Here is a 15,488-nt window from a genome sequence, read left to right on the forward strand (position 1 = left end):
GTAGTAATTATATTAATTAAACATTGGAGAAATATTGAGCTAATACTGGGTCAATATTGTGCTACTACTAGGCTACTTTTACATGATTATCGAAAAAATTCTCTCTAACACAATGCAATATTTTATAATAAAATTTATACAAAAATAATGGTGTTGTGTTGTTGCATATTTTTTTCTCGACGAATTTTCGCTTATGTCATAATCGTCAATTAATAATAATAGATAAGAAAATTCGAAATTGTTAACATAAGTATAGAAGTGATTTAAAAATATAAATTTTTCAACATTTTTCAATTTTTATTTTTTGATCGTGACGCTATTTTATTTTAAATTTACAATATTAACAAGGTATTACAAAACATTTTATCTCTTTAACTTATTCAGTTTTTATTTAAATGCGTTTTTTAAATAAAATTCTTGGTTTAAATCAAATAATGGAATTTGTCTAAAAAATTTAAAAGCGTCTATGCGATATAATGTAAAAAGTTCGTATCTTTTGAATTTTCTCGTTTCATAAAAATTAAACCGAGATGATTGCAGAACATTATCATTTCCACTCGTTTTATCGTCAAACTGAAAGTGTCTTAAGCTCGGCTTATATCACTTGAACTGTAAAGCACCGTTTATAGATTTCCCTTGGAGACCCGTAGAAAAATCGTTAATTCCCGATGTACTAGCCTTGCATGAAAGAAAAATGATCGCCCGCTGTGTTTTCAGGCGCGGAAATATTAAATTGTATTCCTGCGGGTTTTCGCGGAGCCAAAAGGCGGTGCTGGGCCGCGAAGGGTGTCCGAGATCACTAACCAATATTTAATCAACTTTGCAGGAGAGAATATTATTCTCCGGACAAATCAAGGACATATGTATCAGACCACCAAGGGGAGAGACCGACACATTCGTGCGTATATTGATATCAAAGCACACGATTTCACATACGTGTTGCCATTTCAGCAAACAATGGCGTAATTTTGAAAGCGGAAGTTTTCTTTTCAAAAATTTTTCTTTTAAAAGTTTTATCTTTTAATTAAAAATCATGAATTTGAATAATCTTCGAATTTGGAAAAAAATGTATGAGTAACATCTTTTTATAATTATATGATCTACGCATGTGCGAAATATTGATCATTCTTGTTTGAATATTATTTATTTATTATTAATCAGAAGAATATAAATAAAATATAAACAATTTTTTTATTTTATAATTTATATTATTTGCTTTACTGAACTTTTCTTTGGATTTTATTTCAAATATTTGTCGAAGTTATGTTCTTTTACGTTGGTCATTTATTTACCAACGGAAAAGTTGTAATGCTTCCGGCATCGACACGACGCGCAACGTCTCGTTCATTATACACAGAATTTATTCAAAAGGGTACGCCTATGTAACGTTTCGTTGTGTATGTCTCCCGGAGATGTGCACGGTGGCAGCGTGCGACACACGTTCCGCGTGCCGGGAACGAGATTCCCTTGGGATAAGATTCAGGAAAGAGGGTGGAACACCGCGACTGCTCTCATCGTGGTACACACACACGCACATACTCTCTCTCTCTTTCGTGAGAACAAGTGCAAAACAAATGTCACATAGGAGCCGGTCGACTGATGCGCACCGCCGTTCTATGTTCGTGAAAATTGTTTCTCTAGGTCGAAATAAATCATATTTTCCCTTGCCTCTATATGACTATACTCGCAAAAGAGAAGAAATGTGAGAAATTTCAATTCGTTTGGGTGTTAGAGTGTCTTAACTCGCGTGAAAAATATAAAATCTGCAGTAGAACCAAAATGATTTGCATTACTTTGTAATAATTTCATTATTTGATGAATTTACACTTGGCGAGTTTAAGATTGATAAGATTATTTTTAATTAATTTGAATCTTTTCTTCGAATCAGATGGAAATAATAGTATTCTATGCCATAAACTTTTTAATATTCAATTTAGACTCTATAGTTCAATTATCAAAACTCACATAAATTCTGTTGAACTAATAAATTTGAGATTACTAAGGATACCGTAGAATATTTTTGAAATCAGTGAAAAACATTGAATTATTATTTGATTTAACAAAAAATATTACACGACATTAATTGTAATGTTACGAATAATTTCATCATAAAGGTATGAAGTCAAATGACAATTGTTAATCGAAAAAATAGAACAAAGATTTTGCATATAACATATGACTTGTTTTTCCAATTAATTTGAATTAAAAAAGTATTATCTATCTTCTATAGTAAAATAATTTTAATTTTTTTTTTTTTTTTATATTACAGTCTACAGTCTATTTTTTTATTTATTTTTTCTCAGAAATATTCACAACAGATGACAAACCTTATCAGAATCGAAGACTATTTAACAAATAATAACGAAAAACTTTTAGTAAGAAAGATAGAAAAATTTATTTTTGCAAAATAAATTTGTAAAGTAGTAAAGTAAGCAACCTATTTTCTTATAATGTATACCTGTTATTTATTAACGTTTACAGATATTTTTAAAGATTCTTTCAATCCTTAATTTTTATGTAAATCAATGTAATCTAATAATGAATTAATGGAATAAAAAATTTACAGTAACAAATCAGAAATACCGTTTGAATATTAAAACAGCCGAGATTCACAAAAATAGTTTTATATGTTATACATAAAAAAATTCGGTTTTTCTTTTTCACAGTTTCACTAATAATGAATTTATAATTTTTAATAAACTTAGTTTTCCATCATGCGACGGAAATGATAAAAAATATATGTCAATCATTATACATTTGGTTTATAATATTAAATTGATTTAAACTGCAGAGATTACTTAACTTTCACCAAAATAATATCGGGCCTAATTTATAATGAAAAATATTAAGTTTATAAAAAATAACATTGTTTTTTTTAACAATTTTATTTTAAATGTATTTAAAAGTCACTTTTTGAATACAAATTTATAATAATAATTTATAAATAAATAGTAATTAGCAGATTTTTTTTATAATTACATCAGTTCTTAAGCATTCTTTTTATGCTTTGTGAATAATTATTATTTACATTTTTATTTAAAAAATATTTTCATGTTGCTTTTGAAATTTTCATCGTTGCTGTACTATACTTTTCTCTATCTAAATAATAATATTAATCTTAGAAAATGAGTCATATAATCAATTGATAAAAATGAGATGTACAGAATAACAAATTCTATTTGTTGCAATGTTGTTGTTTGAAATAAATGAGAAAAAAAAATTACTTTATAGTGATGCTTTATAGCAGATAGTATATATCGCTTCCTTATTTCAAAAGTGACACAATTTTAAAAAACATAATTTTTGAATTATTGCTATGAATGAGTTAAATAAACATTCTATCAATAAAAAATCAGCCATCAAATAAGAAATCATTAAAATCGTGTTAAAACTCAAAAAGAATAATTTTTTAAGAATTGCGAACGAAAATATACAAAAATGACATTGATTAAAAATATATTCTTTTTGTAGATATTATTTGATTAATCAATAATTTTCTGTCAAGTTAAATAGTTTTATTTCTTTTCTGAGAAAATTAATTTTTGTAGTTGTGTCACTTTTGACGTAAAAGATAGCGATATGTATAAAACAAAAAGATAAATTCTGATACACATTTAATAAACCTGTTAAGAAACGATATAATATTTTCTTTTTTTCTTTATCCCTTGCTTCTTTTTTCTCTCGCTCTCTGATTTAATATTTAGCAGTCAGAATATGAGGAGTTGAGATGTTTTAGCGTCGATGCGCGACGCGAATAATCCGGCCCGTGTGATATCCTTCGCACGGCACGGCACGGCACGCAGGTGTAAACAGCTCCGAGGATCTTGGCCGCGGTACGGGACGCGACGCAGCCTCTTGCAGACTCCTCGCGTCCACTGGAGCAGCCAGAACACAACGGCGTCCTTCGTCGCCGGCGTCTCTGCGCGGGATCGATCGTAAAGCTGAAGGTGGGGCGGCCGGAGGGGCGCGTCATCGAATGATAGCACTCATTCGGGCTGATGGCCGTTTGGGGAAGAGGGTTGTCTGGTCTGTAACCTGGGGGTGGCCCCACGTAAACCTCGAGAGGGGTGGAAATCGGTATTGCCGACACGGGGCGGTGTTTCAACCCCCGTTCTCGTCACAGGGATGGTTCGGCTGCTAGCGAATCAGCTTCCACATGGAGAACCCTCTACGAAACGCAACCCCTGCGAGTCAACCACGGCCACACCCACGCTCCTACCCGCGGCACCGGCGGTTATTGAATTAAGCTTATCATTTGATTTTGAGGAGACCCACCAGTCGGTCGTACGGGGCGCTCTTAAGCGGGCCGGAAAACTTCTTCCTATCCGCGGTGTAATCGCAATAATTTGATATCGCTGATCCGATTACGCATCATAAGCCGCTATCGAGGAACCGGCGGCCCGGCACGGTTCCCGGTCTCGCTCTCTGAAGCGTCGCCGACGAGAGAGCGGCGTGCCGCTCCTACCGCTCGCGTCTACCCGGGTCTTACCCGCGGTAAAACGAACGAACGGGCCCAAGAGTTCGGATACTAACGGGCCCGGATAAGTTGCGCTGCTTACGTCACCTTCTCAATTTCGCATTCATCATCACAGCCATACGTTTTCACGCGCAATCAGTGTCTTTTTTTTTTCATAAAGTTTACAAGAGACGCATTGTACTTATCTCAGAACAAAACATCAATGTGTTAGATATCGTGACTTTTATCGTGGCCCACCATTGATTTTTTTCGAGTGCATTCGTTCGAGACTGTCACGCGTGTCCCTTAATTATTGTCACCGAAGTGTAAAGAAACGACTGTACTAAGTGCCATCGGAGTAACGCAAAGTGGATTTACTTGCAGCCAGGCCACGGCATTATGGACTACTCGTATCTGAATCAGGCTGCGGCCGCAGCAGCGGCCGGCTTCGAGGCCTCCAGCTGCGCTCTGGCCGCCGGTGAGATGCAGTGCAGTTACGGAGACCTGAGCTCGTGCTCGCAAATGAGTCAAGCGGCCTATCGTTACACCGCGGCACGAGCCGCCGGATATCCCGGTAATGCTGCCGCTGCTGCCGGTGCTGCGGCCGGTGGCACGCCGCTCACGGCCCATCACACTGCGCACCCCCATGCCCACGCGCACCATGGGGCCCACTCGACCCCCTGCTCCGTAATGGCCGCCAGGTCCCAGGAAGTCCATCGGCACGCCGCCTCCATCTTCCCGTCGGCTATCAATCTTCAGAGTGAGTGATGTTTGAATCTATTTTTCTCAAGTACTCGATCATCTTAGCTATTGATCAACGTACTTTCGTCTAATTTCCGGATTATTAGAAAGTAATTATTAACTTTGCAATTACTACGATACTCAAAACTTTAATCCAAGTGTTTTATCAAGTATCAGGAAGAATTTGATATCTACTCTTATTTTTTAAATAATTGATTTTATTATTTACAGTTATTTGATTTTATTGTACCAGATTTTCTAAGAGAAGATTCTGAAAATGATTTTCAAGATTAAATTTTACGATTTTTGTTAAAGGAAAACTATTGAATTTAGACTTAAGATTTTGGACACATATTTTTTCATTTTTTACGTTTAAACTATGTATATGAATTTTTAAAACTTATTCTCAAAGTTATAAATCGCTCATTCTGTTTTAAAATAATTGTAACCACCAGTTGAAGGAGTCTATTCATCCGAAACAAACGAATCAATAACATTTTAAATTTGGAATTCATCATTTATTATAAAATCCTCAAAATTTTCTTTTATTGAGAAAAACAGTAAAATTTTTTTTTAATCAAATGTTTATAGTGTCATGCCATTTTGTTAAATCTAATATAATTTTCTTATTCTAATACGCACAATAACCGACATTCATATGCAAAAAAATTTTGTTGGTCTTTATTTATTTCGGATGATTAAAAGCTTTTGGCCAATGTATACTTTGCACACATTCGTTAAATATTGACCTACATTCAATATAGATAATTACGTACATGTATAATATTTGCTAATGTTATATATTGCATACGTTGGCCATATCGTCTGGAGGCACCTTAAGAGTCATCCAGTTATGCCCAACATCATTTTAGTACAAGATGTACATAGTTATTTATAATTTTTAAAGTATTGACTTACAGACTTTAAAAAATGTATACACAACATGAATAATATGTATTTAAAATCTTAAGTTTCTATATTCAAGCTTTTTTTTAAAAAAATTAAGATTAAATTTATCTTGAAAATCGCTTTTTAAACCAAAACTTTCCTTTTTAATGACAAATTCTTCAGGAAATTTGATGTCGACTCTTCTTTAATAAATGATGAAATATCGATAGTTTTTAAAATGATGAATAAGTGTAATGAAAGACTTTTCTCCGTATTAAAATTTGGTTACGTAAATAGATATTCTAACTTTCTTTATTTAATTTTAGAAAGTTTTATTCAGCTGTTTGATTAAATATTTCATACTAAATAAAGCTTTTAATTATTAAAAATAGAAATGTTGAAATAAGTTTATAATATTTACCTCCCAAATTTTTTTTTATAGAAATTGATTTTATAAATTTGAGCAATTTAAAATAATGCGTAAAATGGACAGAATTTGTGTAATAATTCACGAAAAATCATACATATTTGTACAAAATAACGTACATCACAATATATACACATAGTATGTTACGTAAAAAAATTACGATTAAATTGAAGAAAATATAAAGCATAATGAAACATCATGAAATTATCTATTATATTATTATATTATTATATAATAGAAAACTTGTTACATTTATATCACATATAATTATCTAGTTATCTAATAATTATTCAAAGTATCTTATTAAAAACATAATTCACACGTTATTTATTTACGCTGGAATATTATCTCGAACTTAAAGCTTCTTTGTGTTGTATTAAATGAATCAAGTTAATAAATGGAAGTTAATAAATAATATCATATATTAACGTCAACATGTATATTGTATATTAACATTGACCATAATAAATAATTCATAATTCCGACTGTAACATGGCACTTACACAACAAGAGCTCCTTTATCCTTGCGTCAATCCGTCGGTCTATGAACGTGCGACGCTTTGTTATGTTTGTTCCGGCGATTTAGAAGGGGCTAAACATGTCACACACGAGCAGGGAACTAATCTCCCTTCGTCCTAGTTGATAATTGATCTCGATTGAATTCAACATCACACATGTTGTTTCGGCACGATGCGCGCAAGAATGTCACGCAGATATATTATGCAACGTAGTATCTGTCATGCTTCAATTAATATTTTATGAATTCACTGAAGGAGCCAGAAATATAAATAGCTACCAAAGCGAAACTGTCATAAGGATATATGTGATATCAATAGTATAAGTTAAAACACTTCTACGAATATATCTTTACGTGATTATTCAAGGATTAAAAAAAAAATTAAATTATTTGTTTTTAAAAGAATAAAATTGTTATTATGTTGATTTTACATAATTTTTTACGTAATAATTTTTACGTAATAATAGGTTTAATAGAAATTATTATATAAAAAGTGTATATTTTTTTTTGAAAACAAAGATATATGGGATATAATAAATATTATTACGGGAAATGAATTCCATCCTGTTTATTGTGTTAACAAAATTTTGTACCTGTATTAAACAAATAATTGGAAGTGCAATACATATTCCCATCATAATCGTTTTAGTGTTATTGCTATGATTACTAACATTTTTAATCTTTTAATATATGTTTATTTTTTAATCATATAAAGATTTTCGATATAAAGAAAGTTTGTATATCCGCACATATATGTCACAAAAATAAAGAAGATTAATTGAAAAGTTATTTTTTTTAATTATAAAAATAATTTTTGCATTTAATATTTTTCTTAATCTAAAAATAATTTTTGTTATAATGTTTTTTTTTTTATAAAAAGTAAAATTGTTATGTACAATATTTTTGATATAATCAGATACAATTTTATACATTTTTATTAGAGATGGCAAGTTACATATATTACTTATAACACCATTATCGTTATTTTTGTATAATAGTAAATAAAATTTGGTAGTAATGATGTTACAATTTTTCATAACAATGACGATGCTAGAATTGGAATAGTCACTTAATTTTAAAAGTACAAATTGTTATCGCATCACATTACGCATTTCTCATTGATAATAATAACGAATTATAATAATGATTTAATAACAATGTTACAATTTTCATGACACCAGGGAACAGTAACTTTTTTCAATGAAAATTGAATGTATGAGTAACGCGTAATGGTAACAAATTATTTTCAAAAGTGACTTCCAATCTTATCATTATCTTAGCATTATCGTTATCATGAAAAATTATACACCGTTATGAAATCGTTATTATAAAAAAATAATGTAATAGTAATGGCGTTATACGGCATTACTTACCATAATTATTATTTGTAACTATACATCAGCAATTTTTTCTCATTTTTTTCAAATTTTACTTCTTATAAAAAACAATGCAGAAATTAACCTTCTAATTAATCTTTTAATGTTTAATTATTTATTCTGTACATACGCATGTATTTATATTTAATTATATAGATTTTTTTTATAACACCAGGTTGTTCTGCTGATATTTATGTGAGAAAATAAGGACTCTTATTTTTTTTGATATGTTTTGTGTTATCATATTTTAATTGTAATTTTAAGTTTTATTATTATTACATTATTATTGTTATTACCGTTGCATAATAAACATTTATTTTATTTTATTTTATTTATCTGTCAAACAAAAAAAAATAAAAAATCAAATTAAAAAAATTACTCTATCTCTACATTTCGATTATTTTTATCTTTATTTCTACATTTCTAATTTTAGGTGGTTTGGGATATAAAGCTTACTCAGGACATGATGGCCTCGCGGAGAAGAGAAAACAACGTCGGATACGAACGACATTTACGTCGGCCCAACTGAAAGAATTGGAACGTGCATTCCAAGAGACACATTATCCAGACATTTACACCAGAGAAGAGATTGCTATGAAGATCGACTTGACGGAAGCTAGAGTGCAGGTTAGTCCGTTCTTTATTTTGACACAATTATTCTTTGTTCTAAAATTTTTTTGGCAATAGTACACAAGAAAGAGTTATTGTTACAAATTACCGATTCTAAAAAGTAACATGTTACAATTACAATTATTAAGAAGTAACGAGTCGTTATTTTTCAGTCAATTTTTTATAATTTTTTGCATTATTATTTTAAATATAAGAGTGTTACACATTTCTAACATTACTAAATTATTTTTTATTGTTACAATAAATATTCAATTATGCGCTATATTATTTATAATAATATGTATTTGCACTTGGAAAAATTGGGATTAATATTAAGACACGTTTACGTACAAAAAAATTCTAACTATAATAGCTTAATTTTTAATGCAGAGCAGTGAAAATGATAATAGTGTAAATCACTTTTTTCAATTTATCGACTTGAGATCATTGGTGCAATCTACTGAAATATGAATTAAAAACTTTTTGTCTCTTGAAATTATAATTATTCCATCTTTCCATATACATAGATATTTACAGTAATAATTACAGGGATAAAAATATAGTCTAATCACAAAAATTAATTGATGAATACTTCATTTTAATCAATTCATGGCTATGTTTGATTTGCTTACACGCTATAAGCTTTATTTTATCTTTATCACTCCTTATATACAAAAAGAAAACAAAATAAAAAATTTACAGCGTATCCAATCCGAACGCATATGTTGACGAATAAATTTTATATAAAGTACATAATTTTCAAAGTAATTATTAAATTAGTTACTAGCAAAAACTATAACTAAATTAAGTTACAGTTACTGAAAAAAGTAACTCTAATTGTAACTTTGTTATGAGTAACTTTCCAATCTTGATATTGTATACAATTAAATATGATATTATAAAAGCTAATAGCTTTATAGGAAACATTTAAGAACTTAGTCTCTATTCTATAACTCTTAACAACAATGTCGATGTCATTACGATGATCATAAATTTTATACATGTAAAAGAGTGTGGTAAAAGAGTGTGGTAAAAACACAATATAAACGGTACTGATATTGTCTTTAAGAGTATAGAATAAGAGCCTCGGTCATTTTGCATAATGTAAAGAATACAATAAGCGAAATAATTTTTTGTTATTGGAAGAAAATATTCTTTTTGGATCATATATAAAATTTTGCATTATACATATCGCGTAGTTTGCTTCATCTGCACAAAGAGAGGGTTGTTGACTGAAAGTTGAGGGTGAGCAGAAGGAGTGTAGTGTAATTACATTACAGACTCCATTTTCGTTTTCATGGCTGCACCTGCAGGTCGCAAGCTGATGGATTATATGTCTAATACGCGTGACGGATTATCATGAACAAAAGATAAACGACGAAGAATTGTACAAACATTATTGTAAAATTATTTCTCATACGTATGAAATTACGTTTAAATAATATTTTCTCTTTTGCCGTTGAAACGAGTAAAAGTGTAATGATTCTTTTTGTGAAAAAATTTCTCTTGTTATATCTTATTTATCTTATAATTCGCGGATATTTAATCTTAATATAATTCGGGAGATGTATGAGAACATTTCTGAATTTATAGTAATTGGCGGTAAACATATTAAATATTCTTAAATGTGACAACTGAGTCCAGGAAAATTGTTCTCGTTTTGTGCGATTTGATTTACACCAATTTTCAGATCATTATACGCGCATAAATCAAAATGTATTTTTATGATATGTTTTCAAACTAAAACAATCCTTATAAATGCTAATCTTTTTAAAAAATTTTAAGTACCTACTCTTAAAAATTGACTTAAGAAACTGTGTCTCATATGATTATTTAATTTCCAATATTAAAAGTAATAAATATTGAATACGCTTGTTCAATTCTTATCACGTTATATTAATTCCAATAATCATTTTAAATAAAACTCAAAATCAGACAATCGTATTTCATGCTAAATATGCCATAAGAATATGGATTCAAATTATTTCTAAATAAATCCAATAAATTAAATTATTATTTGTACAAAATTAACGAAAGAATTTTATCATTATACGATCTTCCTTGAGCATATTTCGTAATATATTATAATTCGAAGATTCTCAACGCCGTAAGAGAACAGTTGCCATTTTCGTTTTTCGTCAGGTCCTGTATATAGCAAAATCGGTTACATTTTATAAGGGATAAATTTACATGATCTCTTGGACACACTAATACTTCGTATTAAGATCGGGAGCTATCTGTCACAGCTTGCCGAATTCTCTCTACCTATCGTACACATCCATAACGTTACCTGCTCTCCGCTAGGACGCAGGTGTCGCGAGAAGGACAGGTGAGGTACATGTACGGTAACGCGATTAGACAGCTTTCCAGACGCTAACGGAGCCTAAAGTTAGACTTCCCGACTGACGTGCATCACTTAGCGCCGCCGAAGTACCTCTTTGCCGAATTTCATTCAGATTATCTAGCGCGGACGAGGAGTGCGGACGATTTCATTGGTTTCCAGCTTGGAGAAGGGAGCAATAAATTTAATCTTATCTCGAAGACGTAGGCGCGGATTAATATAACGTTTGCCATCGACGATCTCGATATTATTACACGGTGAGATTAGGGATGGCGATTCGACGACTGTGAAACTAAATCACTCGCTATTTGCGGCGATGACTTGATATTCCAACGCGTATAATCCACTTTTGCACGATGAGTGCGATTATCTTGGCGACGGCAAGTTACTTAAGCTGCCATTAACCCCTTGACCCTACAGCCCTAACCATTGCAGCTGTGTTGATCAAAATACGAAAATCTAGGTAGTTTTGGTTGTAACTGTACTATATTTTAATCGAATTTAATGTTTTCTTTTGTAAAATATCTTATTTTTATTAATTTTCTTCAAAAGTAAGCATTTCGATCAACCAGTATTATGAATATAATATTAAATTATACATTTACATACATAAAATATATGTGATTTATAAATTAATAATATATTTTTCTTGAATATTATTACTATGTACCTAGCATAGTTTGATATATCCATACTTTGATTAAATCATTTTGTGTTTTTTTATATTTAGTAATCTTCTGTTCATGTATTTTTAGTTTTGATATTTTAAGCAACGCCAGAAAGATGCCAAGATACATACAGAATTTTATTATCCAAGGTTAAGGCAAAAAAAATTATATGTGCTTGACCATTCGTCATGTCTCAATTAATATTTCTTTTGTAATTTTTTATTTATGTTGTATATGTTGTAATTAATAAGGTATTAGGAGAAAAATATGGGAGAATGCATTTGAAAAAATAAAAAAAAATTGTTTTTTTAATTATTTTATCAATATTAAAGATCGTTAAATTAAAATGTCTATTAAAAAATCGCAGATCGAAAATCATGTGGTCTTCAAACTTTCTAAGTGGAAATAAAGCTATTCAATCTATCTTGAGAAGAGAGTGAGAGAAGGAACCATTTCTGGGACGTCGATATCCAACATAAAACTACTTTATTTTTATGAGATTTTTTTTCTATTCATATGAGAAGATTTACATGCACTTTCTTAATATTTTTAAATATCTTGTATCCATTTAAATCCTCTTTATTCTTTACTTTTTCTTTTTATTTTCCTTTCTTTCTTCTTGTTTCAAGCGCTTTCCTATTCCTATGCTATTTATATGTGCTAGTTTTAAAATTTTTATGATATTACATTTTATGATATTTTCTATTCTATTTTGTATACAAGGCACATTAGGAATTTTCTTTTTAATTTGATTTAAACCATCTTTGGGTAATTTAACTACGATAATAAGGATTAAAATCAGCTAAAAAGGTGTACTTTTAAAACAAATGTTAGTAATCTCATCTAAATGGCAATTGTATTGTGTTATGCATCATCGTACATGTTCGTGTATCATGAACGAGGACCGCGCAATAATGAAGCGCGAGATAACTATTAATACTCTAGTAGTTTGCGGGTTCGCGGCGCGACCGCCATCTCTGGTGAGGTTTATCCTCCCGCGGTGGGGTAAGTCCTTTGTCTGCTCGACTTTGCCCTCCTCCATTCTGACAGGACGTACGGTCCCTCAAGAGTTTCCTCGTCCCTTCATTCGTGATTCGTTCGTTCGCTACTGCGAGTTATCCTACCCCCGCTGTCTTCCAACCCTCCGATTCAACCCCTGCGCCGCTACCTCCATCCCTCTCAGCCCTCCATCTCGTCGATGGCGGCTGCTCGATAAAATTTTCTCCCTCTCGCATCGTGAGAGTCATTGCCTTCCTCCATCCACCCCCTCCTGTACATCCTGCTTCCAGGATACTTCCTAATCGGCTGCCATTACTACCCCTATTTTCTCTCGCTATCTATAGTTTCACTTAGTGCAAAGTATAAATTAAGTTACGCAGGAATGTTTCCGTTAACTCTTTTCCTTGAACATTATCTACCATTATTTCTTCTTCTTCATATCTCATTTAAGATACTTCTTAATCAGCTGCTATTATTATCTTTATCTTACCTTTCTACTTTTATTTAGCGCGAAATATAAATTGTGTGGATATGTGTTCGACAGAGCTTTATCCTGAAGAATTATCTACCTTTATTTCTTCTCTTTCATACCTCATTCATAATGTAATCTAATTAGCTGCTATTATTACCTTAATGTTCTTTTACTATTTAAAGTTTTACTTTTAGCTTGAAATATAAAGTAACATTTCCGAGATGACTGAGCAAAGCTCTATATAATAATATATCATTGTGAACATTTATTGATCTCGTAATAACATAAATACTTTATTTTTTATTTTTGATAGTTAAGAACGTTTTTTTTTTCGAGATCTTGGAGTCCTAGATTATTCTAATGTAAATACATAAAAACAAACGCGTCATATACTTATAACCTAACACTATATTCTGTTTCCAAGCATTCGAATATTAATTTGCTTTATAATTATTTATATTTTTATTTTTATTTAGATAATTATTTTCATTTTTTATTTAGAATGTGTAATAACATCACTTTTTATTTTAGTTACGATCATTACATAATTGCAAAATTATTATTAATAAAAGAAGTAAATCAAAATGTAAATATTTAATATAGGTATTATTAAGTATTAATTAAATACTTAGTGATTATAATTGTTCATATGTAATTTTTTACATATGAACATGACAGTTATTAAAATATTTTATTTCAATATTTTATTTTCAGATTCGCGAATTTGTCAATGACATAACATGTTTAAATCTCATTTAAACGGACTTGTTAAGTATCAATAAATTTATAATGTGTTTGTAACTATTATATTGTACTATTACTTTTTATATTAATTATAAAAAAAATAAAATATCATTTTGCATTTCAAATTAATATATTATTCAGATTATTCAGATTATTTTTATCTATAAAGCTTTAATCAATTTCAATAATAATCCAGCAGTGAGAGACAGAGAGAGAGAGAGAGAGAGAGAGAGAGAGAAAATCTAAAAATTACGAAGTATTCCTTTTATAATATATTCTTAGTATATTTATTAAGTTTAGCAATGCTCATCATTCTTTTCTCATTTCTGTAAGCAAATTACATTAAATTTGGCATTTATGGAATAACGCAAAACGAATATAATGCTGCTATATTCGATAATCGATCGAGTGTGATTATGGCATAAAATGCGACAGTATGGCATCTTAAGAAGAGATAAAACGTGCTAGATCGTATTACCTTGCAACAACAGAGGCTAGCTCTAACGGATATCGGAATTCTAGTTGGCAGCGTTAGGTAGGGGCGCATAACTAAGTCAGCGTGCTATTGATAGTCGAGATTCTCTCGACGCGCGTGTGTTATACCGCGTAGAAATATCCCGTCTCTCGTCGTTGGCGCGGCTGACATCGATAAAAATATCCGAAAGATGATTGAATTTGTAACACTATCCGTTGCATTATGCAGTGACTATAACTTGATCGTCGCATACAAGATCGGCTGTTCGTTCGCGGTACCGAAAACGGCGAAAAGAGTATTATCTCTGTAGAAGTGACACTTTCGACGGATATGACATAGAATATTGAGAAGAATATTAAGACGTGATTGCGATATCGATATCAATATCACAAACACAAATTTTGAAATCTTTATGAAAATAATTAATTACTGTCATCGTAATGTATTATATAATACTCTATCACTCTATCTGATTTTATTTTACTCTGTGTTTCTTTACAAATTTCTAATTGCTTTCAAACTTTTGAACGGTAGTGTATATATTCGGCGTTTATGTTATTTTCTATTATTCACATTTTTTATTCATTATCTTATTTCAATTTACAGTTTTAACAACTTATTAATTAGTTTTATAAGTTCTTTATTTTTTTATACTTTGTTGATCTTTTTGAAATTAATATTTCGTGGAGTATTTTAAAATATATTTTATTAATAATCATCAAAATTATATCAGACGTATTAAATAATTTGATTTTAAAAGATATATATATATATA

At 30.5% G+C, this 15,488-nt stretch overlaps 1 protein-coding gene across 1 annotated transcript in view; it reads left to right on the forward strand.

Moving 5' to 3' along the window:
• The first annotated feature begins 4,855 nt into the window (after window positions 1–4,855).
• LOC108688168 (paired mesoderm homeobox protein 2B-like) overlaps window positions 4,856–15,488 on the forward strand; it is a 21,179-nt gene continuing 10,546 nt past the window's right edge. The window contains exons 1-2 of the mRNA XM_018194314.1: window positions 4,856–5,216; window positions 8,839–9,032. Coding sequence (XP_018049803.1) covers window positions 4,856–5,216; window positions 8,839–9,032 — 555 coding nt within the window. The remainder of the gene's footprint in view (window positions 5,217–8,838; window positions 9,033–15,488) is intronic.

This window comes from Atta colombica, unplaced genomic scaffold (genome assembly GCF_001594045.1).
Source record: "Atta colombica isolate Treedump-2 unplaced genomic scaffold, Acol1.0 scaffold226, whole genome shotgun sequence".
Classification (NCBI taxonomy): domain Eukaryota; kingdom Metazoa; phylum Arthropoda; class Insecta; order Hymenoptera; family Formicidae; genus Atta; species Atta colombica.